This window comes from Saimiri boliviensis, chromosome 9, assembly GCF_048565385.1.
Source record: "Saimiri boliviensis isolate mSaiBol1 chromosome 9, mSaiBol1.pri, whole genome shotgun sequence".
Lineage (NCBI taxonomy): Eukaryota > Metazoa > Chordata > Mammalia > Primates > Cebidae > Saimiri > Saimiri boliviensis.
In genome coordinates this window covers 100345576-100363957 of record NC_133457.1, presented here as the reverse complement: position 1 = coordinate 100363957, position 18382 = coordinate 100345576, and the positions used below count along the sequence as shown (strand labels likewise).

Below are 18382 nucleotides of genomic sequence, written 5' to 3'. Positions count from 1 at the left end.
GGTTGTGTGACCCTCTGGGCACCAGGTCACACCAAAAGCTGAGGGTCTTTGTGGCCAAGCTAACATGGGCCAAGCAGAGAAGCCCATCATTCAGCCTGAGCTACACCCAGGCCCGTTTAGGGAAATGAACTCACAGGGATGGATAAGCAGCCTCTGGTTGCAGTAATGACGAGGGGCCACTGAAACATGCTTCTAAGAGCTACAGAGCATGCGGCCAGCCCCCATGGGTGGGGAGCAGCAGTGGGGGTGGGGGCTCACGAGGCCAGTTACCCCAGTTCCAGTAGCTTCTGCCAGCGTGGTTTCACAGCCCGAATCGGGGGACACGGACCCCGGTTCTGTGTGTACTTCCTGGTGGGATGCATAAGTGTCCTCCCCGACATGCCTGGTAGCCAGAGGCATCACTGTGGCTTTGGGGCCAGCAAAGTCCCCTGGGGGCTGGAGCTGGACAAAGCCCAGGTCTGAGAGCATACTCCACTGCCACTCTGCAGGTCCCGCAGGGGCCTCTGATGACAAGTCATTTGGAAGGGACCTTGCATCACCCAGGCTCATTCGTCGAGTTTCAGCTCCATGGGTCTCAAATATCCGAATTTTGTTGGCCACTGAGGTCTTGCTAATATCTTCTAGGGAGCCCTCTTGGCCCCCGGCCTGGAAAGAGGTCCTCTCCCTTTGCTTCCCTGAAGGGAACACTAACCCTGGAGGTATGAGCCCCTCACCTTCTTCAGGGACTACTCTGGGCTTTCTGCTGGTGACGGGAGGTGGCCTGCGCTCACCTCCTGTGTTAGGGGACAGCACAAATCCTGCTTGGTCCTTGGGCTCTGGACTGGCTTTTGAAAGATGGACATGTCTGAGAAAGGGCTCCCTGAGCTCTGAGGGCTCCCCTGACCCATGGGAGGCTAGGCTCGGAGAAGCTTCCTCCTGAGCTGCCAGGTCCTCCGAATGACTCGGGGACGCCGGCAGGGGGATGATCACCTCCATGTGAAGAAATGGTGAGGCCTCGCAGTCCTTCAGCTCAGCCCCGCCTTTTTGGGTGGGAACCGCTCCCCTGTCTTTGGGTGGGAAGTTGCCTCTGTCTGGTTTGGCTGGCTTCCTGACATTCAAAGGGACGGCTCGAGGAAGGCTGCAGGCCTGGGAGTCGGGACGCATACCTCCTCCTCTGTGAGGAGGGTGGTTCTTCAGTTCCTCTGTGGGACTTTTCTCAGCCTTTCCCAGCAAATCTCCACTCACGGGGGCCTCCTCCTCACAGGCTGTGCTGGCTGTTAGGTGGGTCACCGATCCTTCCACTCCCCACTGGGCATCTTCGCAGTCTCCAGCAAATGTCTGTGCTGCAGTAGTTCCCTTCAGGTCACCAGGTCCTCCATGGTTCTTGAGGGTCCCTGCCCCTTCCTCTGGGGAAGCCATGTGGGCGTCATCCTTGCTCCTGCTAGAAGCGGTGGCAGAACCCTTCAGGTCTGAGGAATTCGGTGATGGCCTGGGTTCACCTCCGGGAGGGGCATCCAGGCGCCCTTGTCTCTCCTCCAGGGGTGGAGGGAAGACTTGGTCTTCTGAGTCTTTTTCTTCATAGTTTAAATAGAAGCTCCTCTCTGCAAAGGAGGTATCAGTTTTGTCGCTCGACTCAGCTCTGGCTTCTGTGTGGGCTGGATCCAATAGAAACGACTGGAGTCCTCCCTTGTTGGAGGCTGAAGAGCGGATGTCCACTTCTGCTGGCCTGGTCCCTGGAGCAGTGGGCCTCCCACAAGTGTGGGGCTCCTCCAGCCCCTTTCTCAGCTCTGTCTGGCCCTCCAGCTGACCATCTGACATGCAGCGGTCCCTGATGGTTGGCTCTCTAGTATCTGCCCTGAGCTCAGAGCCCTCGAGGAGCTTTTCCGTCAATGTGTGGCCTGAAGCCAGGGCAGTCCCTTCTGGGCCTTCCCTGATCCAAGGGACTTCCTCCCACACTGACTCAAAGTCTTCAGGACTTGCAATCATTCTTCCTCGTTGCTGGGTGTTTGCTCTTCTGGTTCCCACCATTTCTTCCATGGCCACTTCCACTTTGAACTTGTCCACCAGAACGTCTACCTTGGAGAGTCTGCTGTCGGCAAGGATACCAGCAAGGCCTGCCTGCCTTTCTTCCTGCTGTGTGGTGGTCACTTTTAGGAGACCGAGATCTTCTGGCCTAGTGTACTGTCTTTCTATAAATACCCAATGCTCTGAACCCTGTGTTTCAATTGGAGCAAGAAGAGTTAACATGAAATATCAGGCACCTGAAAAATGGGTGAGTTTTTCACTTTCTAAGAGGGAACCAATCTACCACGGAAAGGTTTGACCCTGGACAGCACATCCCCAGAACTGGCTGGGGAGAGAAAGGCATGACAGTGCCAGTCATTCTCATTGAGGTCACTCTTCCCCATCAGGCACGTGATAAATTATTGACCAATTTTCCTCAACCACTGCCCCCAACTTAATAAAATAGGAAGGGGTATTATGCTTTCCCCCATGTCAGTCATGAGGAAATGGAGATCCATGGATGGGCCAGGACCCTTTCTCTTCCTTTTTTTTTTTTTTTTTTTGTACTTTTAGTAGAAACGGGGTTTTGCCATGTTAGCTAGGCTGGTCTCAAATTCCTGATCTTGTGATCCTCTCTCGGCCTTCCAAAGTGCTGGGATTACAGGTGTGAGCCACCACACCTGGCCCCTCTTCCTTTATTAATAACATAACTGCCAATGTCAGAGGGGGAGGTAGTTTCTGTCACGTGGCATCTTTAAATGTTAGAGCCAAAAGTACTCTTACAATGTTATCCAGTCTCATCTCCTCATGGTGTAAATAGGAAAACAGGCCTGGAGAAGGTCAGTGACTTGCCCGAGGTCACTGTTAGGAGAAGGCAGAGTCAGGAAAAGCAAGCCTGATTTTTGAGGCTGGAGATCTTTTCTAACTTATTTCACAACCACAGGATACGGGTGCCAACTGTGATTTAACGTCAAGTTGAAGGGATGCATTAAGTTCCATAGGCCACAACCTGAAATCCAACCTTTCTACGAGGGCTTCTGGGAAGAAAGCAGAGTAGTTGTGGAGATACCACATGGCCAGGTTAGTGCCAGGTACCACAATGGCTTAAACAGCTTGAACACTGTGGGGTTCAATCTAAAAGTAACAAATACCAGGGCCCATTCTAATTCTAACAAACCCCATCAAAAGAGCAGAAAAGGACTGACCAGAATGCATCAAGGAAGGGAGAGAGCTAAAGATACAAGCATCATCATGCATCAAAAGCACTAGAGGATGGTGTAGTGGCTCATGCCTGCAGTCATAGCACTTTGGGAGGCTGAGGAGGCCAGATCACGAGGTCAAGAGATCGAGACCATCCTGGCCAACATGGTGAAACCCTGTCTCTACTAAAAAGTACAAAAAAATTAGCCAGGTGTGGTGGCAGGCATCTGTGATCCTAGCTACTTGGGAGGTTGAGGCAGGAGAATCATTTGAACCCAGGAGGCAGATGTAGCACTGAGCCAAGATTGTGCCACTGCACTCTAGCCTGGCAACAGAGTGAGACTCCGTCTCAAAAAACCAAACCAAAACAAAAAACCAAAAGCAATGTCAGGCCATCTCCCAACGGCTTCTACCTCCCCCTAGAGTTCATCAAACAATGCCTGGGAGGGGATGATAGACTTCTAAAATGGTTAGAAAAGCAGGAAGGTCACTGGGTTTTTCATCTTTTTGTAGCCACAGGATACTTCCCATAAAATTTTAATGGAAGTCTGGGATGTGACAGAAATACAGAGCTGCCCTGGTGAAGGTGGGGGTGGGGGCGGCCTTAGTGCCCTGAGGTAACTCCCTCATTTGAAATCATTGCTGCAACTAGAGCCCCTCATGATGCAGATATGGAAACTGAGACCTGGAGAAGCATCTTGCCCAAGGCCACACAGGGAGCAAGTGGAAAGGCAGGCCTTGAACTCAGTCTCTGATGCCAAGTTCTGTGAAGTGTGTCCTCTCCACCCTACCATAACCACCTCCACAGGGAGATGTGCCCCAAACTGCTCCTGGCAGCAGGAGGGGGAAGGTTTATATGACCTTGGGCTCCTTTTCAGGTTATGACTTCATGAAGAGTCGGTTCATCCCACCCCACTGGGAGGAGTCTGTCAGATCCCATAAAATCTGACGAATTTTGAAGGACCAAAACCCTCTGTTTGCCACTGCATTTTGGCAAAATCTCTCTGATTGCCAGGGAATCAGAACCCATTAAGATAATCTTGTCCATGGGAAAGTGAGATAAAAGGAAGGGGGAGGCTGGGCATAGTGTCTGACACCTGTAATCCCAGCACTTTGGGAAGCCGAGGTGGGCGGATCACAAGGTCAGGAGTTTGAGACCAGCCTGGCCAATATGGTGAAACCCTGTCTCTACTAAAAATACAAATATTAGCCCAGCGTGGTGGCACGTGCCTGTAGTCCTAGCTACTCGGGAGGCTGAAGCAGGAGAATTGCTTGAACCCAAGAGGCAGAAGTTGCAGTGAGCTGAGATCACGTCACTACACTCCAGCCCAGGCGACAGAGTGAGACTCTGTCACAAAAAAAAAAAAAAAAAAAAAAAGAAAAGAAAGAAAGAAAGAAAAAGAAAAAAAGGAAGGGGGAAGGTCTAGGAAAAGTCTGAGGTGGGTTTCTAAGTTTTTACTTCTGGTCATTAAGCCTTCAGGATCACAGCTCCTGAACCATCGCAGAAGAATGTGCTTTGAGAGCCCACAGAAGCCAGGTCCCTTTGCTCATCTCCTTGAGAAGTGGGTTCCTTCGGCTGCCTCCATTCCAGCTGTACTCACATCATCTACCTGGCAATGATGGCCAAAGCTAATCAGTAAGCCTCCTTCTGGAACATTCCTGCCCCAATTCTAACTAGCAACTAGACTGGACAAGCAAGAGTGAGTGGGGCAGGTGCTGGCAGAGAATGAAAAGTAAGACTCTGCAGGAAGAAAGGGGAATTGTGGTGATTGCTAGTTACTATGTAACAAGCAATGCCAGCCTTCTAAGTTATTAAATTTAATCCAAATGGCAACTTGTGAAGCATATATGGTCATCCTTATTTCAGAAGGGGAAACGGTATCCCAGAGGGGAGGCCAGCCATGCACAAAATCACAGACTGAGCAGCAGGGAGAAGAAGTAAAATGTAGGATCCTGAAGAGGAAAAGAAGACTGAACAAAAATGAGAAAAACTTCCACGGTGTGAAAGCACTGGTGGAGCTACACACCTGGCCCGAGGGGTTGGTGTGAAAGTCATTCTAGGCTCGATTCATAAGATGGGATATTGTTAGGGTAGCCCCAGATGGAATAGCCGCTGCTCTGCAGCCATTCTTTCCCAAGCTAGGGGACCGTCAGTGCCTTGCTCGGAGCGCCTCCTGCCGTCATCTGGGGGAACTGCAGCAAGGGAAGCTATGCAACAGGGGTTGGGAGAAATCGAGCCAGTTCTGCTTGCAGCTGTCTGCACCCGAGGCACAGACAGGAAACTCTCCAGCCTGGCAGTTCTCCTGACTACAGGCTGTTCAGGCCCCTCTTGGAGCTCTGGGTCGCATTTTGGGGCCTGCCTTTTTTTTTTTTTTTTTTTTTTTTTTTTTTTTTTTTTGAGAAGGAGTCACTGAAGACGCAGGAAGGAGATGGCTGGAATGTCATGCCCTAACTAGCCACTGCTAGACTTTATTCAGGCTTCTGAACAGAGGCAAGATCTTAAGACAGAAGGCATTTGGGTGCCATGACCTCTGATCCTAAGCTTAGAAGTCAGAGCCTGCCTCTAGAGTCACCTGCCTCACCAGAAGCTGAAGGAGGGAGGACATTCCTGTCTCCCCTTCAAGGCCAAAGGCAATACAGGCTGTTCTGTCTTCCCAGAATGGTTGCAGTCCTGTCCCTCCTGAGAAACAATGGATGAGGAAGGGGCTGGCCCTTTATGGATCTCTGGGATGGGGACATTTCCTTATCACAGCATGGGCTACCTGTTGCTTCCATCTGCTTGGCAGAATCTGGTACATTCCCCTCACCCCAGAGAAAGTGTTTTCTTAAGACCACAGAGGGTGGTTCTGGGGGGCAGGAGGAAGGGGCACAGGTAGGTGAAGACAGTAACCTCAGGAGACGCTGCGAGGCTTTTCTGAGTGAACACTTCCAAGCCTGCGGCTGCTCCAGGCTCAGGTACCAAGTCCTGCTGAGAGATGTCCTGGGTCCTCTGGGACTGCAGGGGAGGCCCAGAGACAGAGGAAAGGGAAAAAGGGACAAAGGGAAGAAGGAGAGACAGAGACAGGAAAAGAGGGAGAGAAAAAAGTAGGAGAGACACATACACACACACAAAGTCCATAAATAGCCCAGCTTTTTAAGTCCCACATCTTTAGGATTAGTGGATTAGGTCAGGGAGTAGCCACTCTGTGGGGTGAGCTAGGGAGGGACTACCCTTCTGAGCCACTTGAGGGAGGGAGGCCCACAGTGAGCCCCAGGGCCCTTCTCCCATGGCCTGCCCACTCTCCTTCAGAGCTGCTGGGGCCATACCATTCAGATGCTGGTTCCAGCTCTTCCCTGGATGTCTTTGGCTTAGGCTATGGTTCAAGCCTGCAGTATGGATTACAGCCCCCTTTAAACATTCAAACTCGGGTTTGGCAAAAAAGTTCCCACTGTTTTCCCCTTGGCCCAGATGGGGCCCAACAATATACAAGGAAGCTGCTAGGAATTCTGGATGATATAGGCATCTGCAGGACACTCCTCACAAGGCTGGTTTTTGGATCAGGGATTCTAGTCACCATCAGCAATAGCCCCATGACCGCCCAGCACCTTCCAGTTGAGAAAGTGCTTTTATATTCATTATTTCTACCTTCCCAACTACCCTATGGAATGACAATTCTGGTCCCTCTACAGATGGACTAGGCAATGAGGCTCAGAAAGGGGAAGTTACTCATCCAAGGATCCAGTCAATCCTTGTCTATGATACCTCCCCATCTCCCCAATCTTCAAAGGCCCCTAAATGCCAAGGGGGCCTGTAAGCCAGTTTCTGAATGGATGGTCCATAGCTCCAGGGTGAGCTCCTGGACCACAGCTCTTTCAGACAGTGTACTGTACTTCTTGGGGCTGGGGGAGGGGCTGGAATTTGAACAGATGCTACCTTTTATTAAGACTCATCTTCTAGCAGTTCTAGCTATCACCAGCAGGTGGGGCATACCCTACACCAGGCTACACTGAAATACTCCAGAGCTCTAGACCCCACTCCCCAGGGCTCATCCTCCCCTTCTGTTCTGGAGTCTCACTCTTTCAGTAGCTTCTGCATCCCACCTCACCCATAGCCAGGCCAAGCCTGGTGAGCCCACATCGGGATTGATTAGAGGCCACGCTGAAAGGCAAGAGGGGGTGCTGTTCACTGGACCACTAGACCAGACCCCGCCACCCAGTCCAGGGTCTTGGTTGTGCCAGAGGCAAACAGAGGCCCTTCATGGATGAAGAAGTCTGCCTTTCTTCCATGGCACCAGACGTAAAATCAACAAAGGGAGCCACCACAGTAGCTCTCTCTGGACTCATGCCTTACTAGACAAAGCCCTCTGTTATCTGGCAGGTTCAGGCCATGGGTAGTACTGATACAATCAAATGATCTGCTAATTAGATCATGGCTGCATCACCAATTTTCAGAGCATTAGAGGGCAGCACACACACAATTGACTCTCTACCTGGGTCTTTATATGATTTGGTCTTGCTCCGAGGCAGCTGTGATTTAATAGCAAATACAATAGCCTGGGTCACAAGAAAATTGGGTTCTGGCTCCTCTTCCATCAGCTATGACACTGAACAAGTCCTTCCTCTTTCTGGGTCTCAGTGCCCCTGTCTGTAAAATGAAGGTTCTAAGCAGGTTCCCAGGGTCCTTCCAACTTTCATTTTATTGAGAAAGAGAGATTTTATCGGTTAAAGAAAAGTCATCTGTGAATGCCTCTAGTTCAATTAGTATGCTTGACTTTAACGCTTTGGGTTGAAACATGCTTTCTTTATCTTGACTTGAAGTCGCCTCCTCCGTGGAAGAGTCTGGAACTCTCAAGTGAAGCAATAACTCACACTGCTCTTTGAGGTACTCTGCTGGTCCCTCTTACGCACGTTATCCATCCCCATGAAATAGGTGCTTTGATTATCTCTACCCAACGCGTCTCAGAGACATTAAGTAACAAGCCCAAAGCCATCCAGCCAGCAAGCAGCAGAGCCGGAATTCGAACCCAGGAAGTATAAGTGTACATCACAATCGGGTTTAAGATCAGTAAGCAACAGCTCTAGGGAGAAAATACTTAAGTCTAAACTGGAGTAAATATCGCCAAGATTTGGCAAGGGCTAAAAATACTGACTTGAGAGTCTAAATGCAGGGCTTCCCCAAATCCTAACTTCATCTATTTCTCAATCAAGAAAACACCCCACACTTTCCACTAGGAAAGGCAGGTCATGTGGGATCCTTTTCTGAGGCCTCAGAAGCAGGTCTAATTTCTGGGAAGAGCCCATTCCCCTCCAGTGGGCTCTGAGGCCCCTTCCACAAGGGACCACTCCCCGATCTGTGTTTTCACAACAGGCACAACAGGGTCTGGTTCTGGATGGAGCTTTTGGGATTCTCAAAACGTGCATGAAAAGCCCCTGCAGCACTTGTTCAAATGCCGGCGCCAGCAATGAATCCAAATACCCAATTCAGTAGGTCTTGGCTGGGGCCCTGAAACCTGCATTTCTAACAAGCACCCCTTTCCCATTATACTCTGGCTGATGGAAGGGGAGTACGCCAAGCTACCATGAGTCTTGAGTTTTTCATGTTTCAAGTTGGTCTCCAGGACCCAGATTTAGTGACTTCATCTCCCTCAGCCTCATCTACTACCCTCTCCATCCCCACCAGCCCCTAAGCAGCAATGGGGGAAGCATATTGATGTAGAGGATCAGTGTAAGTCAGTAGGTAGCAACCACCCCAATGCCTCTTTACCCAAGGCCCCTATCCAGGGGTTCAGGGTTACACCTACCTCATTGGCTTTTTCGGGGGTGGCTTTGGGGGAGGGGGAGGCTGGTGAGGAGGGCAGCCTGCGCTCCCGTTCCCAGTCTCGATCCCGGTGGATGAGTTTGCTGTTGGGCTCCTTCAGGGTCCTCTTGAGCTCATTGATGCTGGCCTGGTGCTTCAGCAAGACGTCCTCTGGCTTGTCTAAGAACTACGGATAGATGGAGACGGTGGTGGTGTTAGGGGAATGGCTCCAAGTGGGGGACGCGGGTGCAGGGATGATGGCGGCAGTCATCATGATCACCTTCCACCAGCAATGTGGTTCCCACTCTGGCCTGTGTCACCCCTCATGGCAGCCCCAGAGGCCAACCAGGACAAGGACAACCACGTAAACAGGTGCACAGCCCAAGGCACAGAGCACTGAAGATGAAGAACAGGAGACGTCTAGTCAAGCCACCTTTGCTTCTTTCCTGCCTGGCTCCATAGCCTCTGAACACCCAACTCTACCCAAAGCCCACAGGTCAGGGTGGTTCCCTTTGGTGCTACAAGCCCAGGCTTAGTCACAGAGGAGACTTCTCTCTGGTTACAACCAAGGCAAAGCCAGCGGCAACTGCCAGAGAGCTGTAAGAACTTACTAACTCTGTTCACTGGGCTGCTCTGGCTTGTTCAGGGGCCTCCTAGATCCCTCCTGGATCCTAGTGTCCACTTTCTGGTCAGGACTGGGGCCACTGTACTTAATAGGATGTCCAGGGCCCCTCCCAGCCCAACATGCGCAACTGCTCAGGCCCTGGGGAGGCCACAGTACAGATCCTCCTCAGGCCAGGGACATCCAGGAGAATGGCCAAGCTCCCATGCCAGGGAACAGGTGCAGGAACAGATTGTGTCCAGTCTCCTCTGCGATGGGCCACTACATTCCCCAACCACCCCGGACCTTCCAGATACCTTTCAGGTACTGACTCACCAATAGCAGACAGGGTGAGATACAGCCAGATAGAGAAACTAGGATGCTGTGGAGTGTTCAGGAAGATTAGCAGAATTAGAGACCAGGAAGAAGAGCGGTTAAGTCCCAAGGCTGGGCACAAGAATTGAGCCAGGTACAGCTGGCGTTATAGGATTATAACTATATAGGGTAGTGCTCCCCATTAAACTACCAAGTGTGGCTGGGCGCGGTGGCTCACACTTGTAATCCCAGCACTTTGGGAGGTCGAGGCAGGTGGATCACCTGAGGTTGGGAGTTCAAGACCAGCCTGACGAACACGGAGAAAACTCATCTCTACTAAAAAAACAAAAAATCAGCTGAGTGTGGTGGCACATGCCTGTAATCCCAGCTATTCGGGAGGCTGAGGTAGGAGAATTGCTTGAACCTGGGAGGCAGAGGTTGTGGTGAGCCAAGATCGTGCCATTGCACTCCAGCCTGGGTGATGAGAGTGAAACTCCATCTCAAAAAAAAAAAAAACAAAAAAAAACCGCTACCAAGTCTGAGCTCAAGCCAGTGCAGCATGACAGAGTCATCTCCTTAGGTCAATGGAGGGCGTGCTTTTTACAGGAGCTGGCAGGGACCTGTAAAAGCTGTTTACTCGCCTACTTCTGGGGCAAAGCGGTGGCTGGCAGCCTAAGGACCCTAAGGCTGTTTAAAAATTCATGTTATCTCAATTCAGGATAAGAAATGGACAATCTCAGCCTACTAAAGTCAGATCAGGTGATTCTGGAAGAAGCACTGGAAGATAAGCTTACCCTTGAACAAAGCTAGAAGCTTCCCCTGGGCTCATCACTGGTACCCAAGGATCCACTATGGTTGACTCCCAGTGTCCCTCAGGAAGGAAACCAACCCAGTGAAGGCCCTTCTTTCTCTCCAGACATGTTGTTCCTCAGGCATCTCTTCCCAAGCTGAGCTACCCTTGGGACAATGGCTTTCTGACAGGTCACACCTGATGGCGTTTGCACGGGGAGGGGGTTTGGGCTGCAATGAGTAGTGTGAGTCCCAACCTGAGATATGGCTTGTTATCTTCCATCCAAACCTGCCCCACAGCCTCTGTGGGTGTGTTGTGCTCCTGAAGACTATGGGGAACAGTGGGATCTCGGGATCCTTCAAAGTTAAGGGCATTGGAGAAACCTAGTCTGAATGCTTCGCTGTGCAGACAGGGAACTGGGGCCTGAGGGGACTTTTCCAAGACCTTCAAAGAGTTGGGGGCAGAAGTGGGATTGAAACCCAGATCTCAGGACTCCAAGGCCAGTCAGTCTCTTCTTATGTCCCAGCCTCTGGCCCTTTCCTTTGACAGCCCAAGAATAAACCTACTTCTCTTGCAGTTAAAGTTCAAATGAAGAGTTAGTGACTGTGTGAGAGGTAATAAGTGGTTAACACAGGAGGAATAATTTGGGGGAAACAACAAATAGGAAGGGGACGAGAAAGGAGGAGAGAAGGAGGAGGTTTTTGCCAGAGCTGAGCAGTGGTTGGCCCTGCCTGGGGAAGGTATGGGACCGGAGTGGGGCAGATACAGATAGATGCGCTCTGAGGTGCCTCCCTCCCCACCCCAATCCCCACTCCCACATCTGGTTGCCAACAGATACAAAAAGAAGCTTGGGGTGAGGACACAGGGGACAAAGATGAGATGGAGGTGGGACCAAACAGTGCTGTGGGGGAGGAGATGAATCTAGGGGAGGGGTGGGTGGGGAGATGAGCTAAATGAAAGTGCAGAATGGCCTGGAAGAGCTGATGGCACAGGAGGGATGGTCAGCAGGTGAGCTGCAAGTATGGAGGACCAGGCGAGCTGGAGAAAGCTGAGGAAGGCGGGAGAGATAGCTGATTGGCCAGGAGAGTCTAAGAAGGGAGCTGGAGAGATGAGCTTAGGGGGTGGTAGAGTGGGGAGCAAGGGTGGCTGCAGAGGGGGATGGCTGGGGAGCAGAGATGAAGTTGCAGCTGGAATGGTACCAGGGAAGTGAGCCTGGGATGGACCTGTGGGATGGTGACAAATGGCTGGGGATGGAAACAGCTGGGTAGGGAGGGACAAGTCCCATGCAGTACCTCCTGCTTGTGTCTCGGCGTGGTTTCCTGCTCCGGCTAGTGGGATGTGGTAGGAGGGAAAGAAAGCAGCAGGGTCAGTAGAGCAGATGGATTAGAGATGCCACGATGGACTTGGTCCAGCAAGGAGCCCAGAGCACTCACACTGGACCAAGTGGAGGCCAGGGAGGCTGGGTGGGCCACCAGCAGGGCAGTGAGGTAGTCAGAAAGTGCAGCCGTGAAGCAGGGCGCTATCCCAGGAAGGCAGAGAAGGGAACTAGAGGCCAAGTGGGCAGAGCCACACTCGGCAGACAGGATGTGAGGATGGGGTTTCCTGTCTCTTGCTGTCAGTGGGAGCATGTTCAAGGCCCTGTGCTCACAAGGTAGATGGAAAGAAACCTGCTTAACAGCTTAATACAAGAGGAACCTGTGTGTGTGCATGTTTGCACATCTGCGTGCATGGATCTCAGGGTGAGGGGTGCATACATCTGTTACTGAATGCATGTGAGGCTGAGGTCATGCACTCCCGCACAAGCGTGTACACACAGATACTGGAAGTGTGTGTGCATCTGTGTGGGGTGTGGGGCAGAAGGAAGGGGACACACTTGTACCTCACACTCGTGAGAGCTGCTGGTGACACCTGGTCATGCTCTGAGAGGGAAGAGAGTGGCGCAGATCCAATCTCAGTTAAAGGGGCAAATTAGGAGTGTGCACAATAACTGAGTCCTCCAGGGGACAGAGTGTCCCTCTGGAAAAGCAGGGCAAAGTCAGGGAGGGTACAGGGTGGGCAGCTTACCCACTCCCACACCCATTCCAACCCGGGGAGGGCCAGGTATTGAGCATGACGCAAAGGCAAGGCCCTGCCCATGATGCACTCCATAGCAAGGGTGCACGGCCACGGCTGGGGGCACATGAAGGCCAAGGCTGAGGCTAGACCTCAAGTCAGCCTCCTGATCCCCAGGGCAGAGGGTACAAGAAAGCCAGGCTCCTACCTTTAGCTCTTTGATCTTGGTTGGGGTCCTGACTTCTCCCTCCTCGGCCTCTGACCGTCGCCCCCCAGACTCGCCATCCTCCTCCCGCTTGTCACCTTCAGGCCCTGCATCATGGTTCTCACTGACCGAGGCTGGGCGGGAGAACTCTGCTGAAGTGGGTGGAGATGGCGGGGCAACCATGTGAGGCCCCTCCCAGAGAATGGACAGAGAACCAGCCTGGCCCTGCCCAACCACGCCTGGAGTGGAGCCAACTCCTCCACACCCCTCACCCGTTGCCCAGAGTGGTGAAGTAGACTTCTGGTCACATGGTCGGGGAGTGGCAGAGCTGCCTCTCAGCCCAGGACTCCTTCCTGGTTTCTACAGCACTAGAGCCTGGGTTCAAATCTCAATATCTCTTCTTGACTGTGTGACCTAGTGTAAGTTACACAGTCTCTCTGGGGTCTTCGTTTCCTCATCTAGAAGCAATGCCTGCTTTAGAAAGCGGAGGTGAGGAATGAACAAGCTAATGTATGTAAGTATTTATGGAAGAGTGGCTGGCACAGAATGAGTCTTCCATCAATGGCGGCCCATAAATGCTGCCGTTTTGGTTGTGGTGGCTGTGGTAAGAAACTCACTTGATCATCATTTAGCAACACACAAATATTGTGAGATTAGCTTTACTATTGAAAGCTGCAGTCCTAAGCTTGCAACTGATGTATCTTCTTTATAAATTAGGGAGAATTCAGGGACATCCCTGCAATAACACTCTTCTCACTCATTGGTATTCCAAACTGCTTTTCTGAATTGGAATGGAAGGGGTAGAATTACAGACTTCTCCACAGGCATTGGGCATAATCCGACTATGACCAACCATGGATTGTGTCTTGGTGGAAAATAGGCTGAAAAACACAGGTTTAAAATAACCAGAGCTCAGATTATCCTTGGGGTTGGCCTAGATTTTAAAAAGAGGATAATTATCCTTTCTATTCATATACACTCACTTTGCAAAGTACCCATTTATGCATACATTTCCTTTGATTTACACAGTACCCTGTGTTGATGGCTGGAATGGGAATGACTTATTCCCATTTTACAGAGGATAACTAGAGATGTCAAGGAAGAAAATATCCCACTGGTGACCCTTTGGTGAATTGGGACAAGGACCAAGGCCTCCTGGCTTAGCATCCAAGCTTCTGTTCCTCTCTGATGAGCTTCACCAGCTCCGGGCTAACCTCGGCTGTCTGCCAAAATCTGGGCTTCATCTGGCCCCTGACGTGTAATGGAAGTAACAGAGGAGGGACCTTTCCCTTTGCATAAACCCTAGTTGTCAGTCCTCTGTCTACCCAAGGAGAAAAAGGAGCTTCTTCAGCTTCAGACGAACCCTTGCACAACTACACATCTTTTAAACATGCACAGGAGTCCTGAGGTAGGTCTCACTTTCATATACCAGAAAAAGTATCAAACTTTCTTGATCACCTGGCAAACTCCTAGGTATCCTTCAAAACCCTGCCCAGGTGGCACCCTTTCTGCAGAGCCCTTTCTGCCCCTCCTAGACTTAATTCCTCCCTCCTCAAGACTGCTCTGCATTCTGCACATGCTTCGCCCATTGCTTGAACCACATCAAAATGCTTACAACCTGCTATTCTGAGCTCCCCAAAGGAAAGGGCCAAATCTATTCACTCTAAATACTATATCCAGGACCCAACACAAGGCCTGGCACACATATAACACTCAGAAAATATAAGTAGAATTAACTTGCTTGGAGGCCTGCCCCAAGGTGTTCTGGGAGGTATCCATGGTTTTCCCACCCAAGTCCCCACTTTTCACCTTTAAGCCACTCTGTACAAATCTAAAAACAATAATAATGGGTACAATTTCTTAAGGTACTACTATATGCCATGGAATGTTTTCTAGGCATGATCTCACTTAGTTTTCCCTAGAACACAGCAAAGTAGGTACTAATTATTTCATAGAAGAGGAAACAGGTTGCTTATGGTCACACATTCGATCATTCAGATATTTATGAGCTACTTCCTGTGTCCAGAGAACAGCTGGTGACTGTCAAGGCCGAGATTTAAATTCAGATCTGCATAATCCTGAATCTCCCCAGTGCCCCATGTGACTTGTGAACATCACCCACAAACTCTAATATGTACATCCTGGGGAGAGACTTGGGCCCTGAAGGGTGCTGATTTCATAGGTTGGGGGCAGAACAGGGAATTTTCATGTTTAACAATGTCACAGGCGACTCTGATGAGACGTGGTCTATACACCACATGTAAAGCCCTGCCTGCTTGCTACAGGACTGCATAGGACCAGTTTTCATTGATGTTAAAGGCACCCATCAGTCCAACAGAAATGGAGACAGTGGAGAGTGCCATGTGGTTAGATTGTCAGTCAGCCCAGAGCACAATAGAACCAAAAGACTGACCAGGAACTATTCCCTGGTCTCCCAGCAGATAAGGCATCATCAGCTCCACACTGCACTCACAAGACACCATTCTCCTAATATGATGACAATGACCACTGGATTGCTAAGCTTCTTGGGTAGGTGGCTCAAAACCACATGGCTGAACCTGGGTCTCCAAAAGACCACAACTCAGGGAAGCTGTGGGAAATCCAGAGGGTGGTAGTGTCACATCCCAAGTGGGAGTGAGCTGTAGGTTGGGACTAAGCCACCAAGAGCTGCCCAGGGACAGCATTTGTCTTGAGGGGCCAGCCTGGTGCAGATGAACTTGGGATGCATCTACCACTTTCCTGCTCATTTTGCAGAACCCAGCATGTCCACTCAACCACTTCCCTCTAAAGACCATTCCCCTCTAGCCCTCCAATTTGGGCCATACCTCCATCAAGGCTGCGGGACATGGTATACCGTTTGCTGGAAGAACGCTCAAAGAAGGGTGCAGGCCGGTCAATGAGGGCACTCGCCTGGCGGGTCTGTGCCTGGGTCCTCCCACTATACCGGAACTTGGAGCCCATCACCAGGAAGCCCTTGGGTGGGGGCTCAGGGGACACCAGCCTGCAGCAGAGGGATGGAGGGGAAGAGGGGGATCAGACCTGCATTCCAGGCCCAAGGTTAGACCACAGCTGGACTTTCATCCCACCAACTATGACAACTCAAAGTGGTCCAGGAAGGGAGAGACTTGGGGAAAGGGAGGAGGACTTTCCTAGAGTTCTCACTAACTCCTCCCCTTGCTCCCCTTCCCCCTCCCCTCCATACGCATGGCCTCTGTCCCATCCCCATTACCCCATCCAAGGTCAGGCTCACCGGAAGAATGTGTGATGCTCAATGCAGACCTTCCACAGTCTCTTGGCTGACCGGTGATTTGGGAGCTTAAAGCCAATTGTGCTCTCAAATTGTTCATACTGGAAAAGCAAGAAGAGCAGGTTAGAGGCAGAGCCTGAGGCCACTCTCACCACTAGCTCATTTTTTGTTTTTTATTTTATTTACTGAATGTTTTCTGAGACACAGAGGCTCAATCATTTGCCCAGGCTGGAGTGTGGTGGAGTAATCATAGCTCACTGTAACCTTGAACTCCTGGGCTCAAAGGATCCTCCTGCCTCAGCCTCCCAAGTAGCTGTAACTATAGTCACATGATACCATGTGGCTAATTTTTTTTGTAGAGAATGGGTCTCACTATGTTGCCTAGGCTGGTCTCCAACTCCTGGGCTCAAGCCATCCTCCCACTTCAGCCTCCTGAAGTGCTGGGATCACAGATGTGAGTAAAATCCCTTTTGAGTTCTTCTCAGGCATCTGAAACTTTGGCCTGTTCATTCACTGAATCAATAAAGGTGACTGAGCCCTTATTCTATGATGGGTCCAGTGCTACACATTAGAAACATGTGGAGACCAAGAGAGAAGACTCTAGCTGGGAAAGGGGGCCTCCGATAATACATAAGCAAACAAAATAACTGCAGAGACTGATCAGAACTACAGGGGAGGGGAGATGTGTGGTGTGGCAGAACTGGGAAGGAGTGGGGGCTGCTGCCATCTAAGGAAGAGCAGGGAATGCTCTCTAGACAGGTGATCTTGAGCTGACAGTTGAAGAATGGAAAGGAACCAGCTATGTGAGAAGCAAGAGATGGGGAGACACTTTCAGGTAGAGGAAACATTCACTTGCAAAGCACTCAGGAAGGAAAGAGCTTGATTTATTCAAAGATCTCAAGGCCAAAGGGATTAAAGCACCTTGGGCATGGGGCAGTGTGGCCAGGGATGGGTGGAAGTGGTGGGTGGCCATGGAAGGAGTTTGGACCTTAGCCCAAGAGCTAAAGAGAGTTCCTGAAAGGTGTAAGCAAGGGTGTGAGTGGGAAGGGAGAGTGAGCTTGCCATGATCTGATTTAAGAGATTTTTAAGATCTCTCTTACAGCTGCGAGGAAAATGGCCTGGAGAGCCCCAGAGGCCAGGGAGGGCAGTGAGAAGGCCCTTGTAGGTACAGGTGCAAGACGTGGGCTGCTGGAGGTGGGTGTGGTGGAGAGGAGGAGAAGCAGATGGGTTCATGTGTGTTCTATAGGTATAACCAAATGGGCTTTTTGATGGGTGAGATGTGGGGATTGAGGAAAAAAGGTGTAGACATATACATGTTTGCATTTGTGGGTACTATGTGTGTAGCCAAGTCTATGTATCTTAACATGTGTACAAAATTCCATACTTACAACATTTAAGTAAATATATAAACTTTACACAGACATGTATTCACTTATCTGTGTGACCTGAATGCATATGGTTATACTTCTTATTTTCCACACCCCCTCCCCCATCTTTTCCTTTTGTTTTTGAGACAGAATCTTACTCTGTCAGTCAGTCTGGAGTGCAGTGCCAGCTAATTTTGTATTTTTAGTACAGACAGGGTTTCACTATGTTGGCCAGGCTGGTCTCGAACTCCTGACCTCAGGCGATCTGCCCACCTTGGCCTTCCAAAGTGCTGGGATTACAGGTGTGAGCCATCGTGCCCAGCCGTATGTGGTTATACTTTTATTTAGCCTCCTCTCTCTCTGTCTCTGTCTCTGTCTCTGTCTCTGTCTCTGTCTCTGTCTTTAGGCTCCTCTCTCTCTCTCTCTCTGTCTCTCTGTCTCTCTGTCTCTCTGTCTGTGTGTGTGTGTGTGTGTGTGTGTGTGTGTGTGTGTGTGTGTTGGCATACACGTACCTAAGGTGTGAAGTCTATGTAGAGAGCCACAGAAGAAGAAGTACTTCCCCCTACTCAGAAACCCAGAACTCCCATCCATGTGTCCTGGGTAGGAAATACCCAGGCCCAGCTGCCAGGGTCCACTCCGTTCTACTTGATTCCAGTGTGGAGCTGGGTTTCGCAAGGCAGACTTACCTCCCCAGGCCGGATCTTGATATAGAAGTTACTCCTCTTGTAGGAGATCTTGAGGATCTTGGGCCAGGCAAAGCGATTGATTCTCAGCCGGTCCCGGTAGATGAGCAGGCCATTGGCACAGACACCTAACATGATGTCGATGCCCTCAGAGTCCTGCATG

The 18382-nt window shown here is 50.7% G+C and overlaps 1 protein-coding gene across 36 annotated transcripts in view; it reads right to left on the bottom strand.

Annotated features, from left to right (window-relative positions):
- The window catches only part of EPB41L1 (erythrocyte membrane protein band 4.1 like 1), a 171984-nt gene that overhangs the window by 25674 nt on the left and 127928 nt on the right, over positions 1–18382 (bottom strand). For 11 of the 36 annotated variants that reach the window (XM_074406452.1, XM_074406454.1, XM_074406453.1 and 8 more), the window contains 8 exons: positions 18223–18375; positions 16173–16270; positions 15748–15923; positions 12926–13074; positions 11958–11993; positions 8964–9146; positions 6074–6178; positions 271–2193 (listed from right to left, as the gene is read on the bottom strand). In XM_074406452.1, the coding sequence (XP_074262553.1) occupies positions 271–2193; positions 6074–6178; positions 8964–9146; positions 11958–11993; positions 12926–13074; positions 15748–15923; positions 16173–16270; positions 18223–18375 (2823 nt within the window). The remainder of the gene's footprint in view (positions 1–270; positions 2194–6073; positions 6179–8963; positions 9147–11957; positions 11994–12925; positions 13075–15747; positions 15924–16172; positions 16271–18222; positions 18376–18382) is intronic. The other 25 variants (XM_074406483.1, XM_074406468.1, XM_074406469.1 and 22 more) reach the window with 10 other exon arrangements.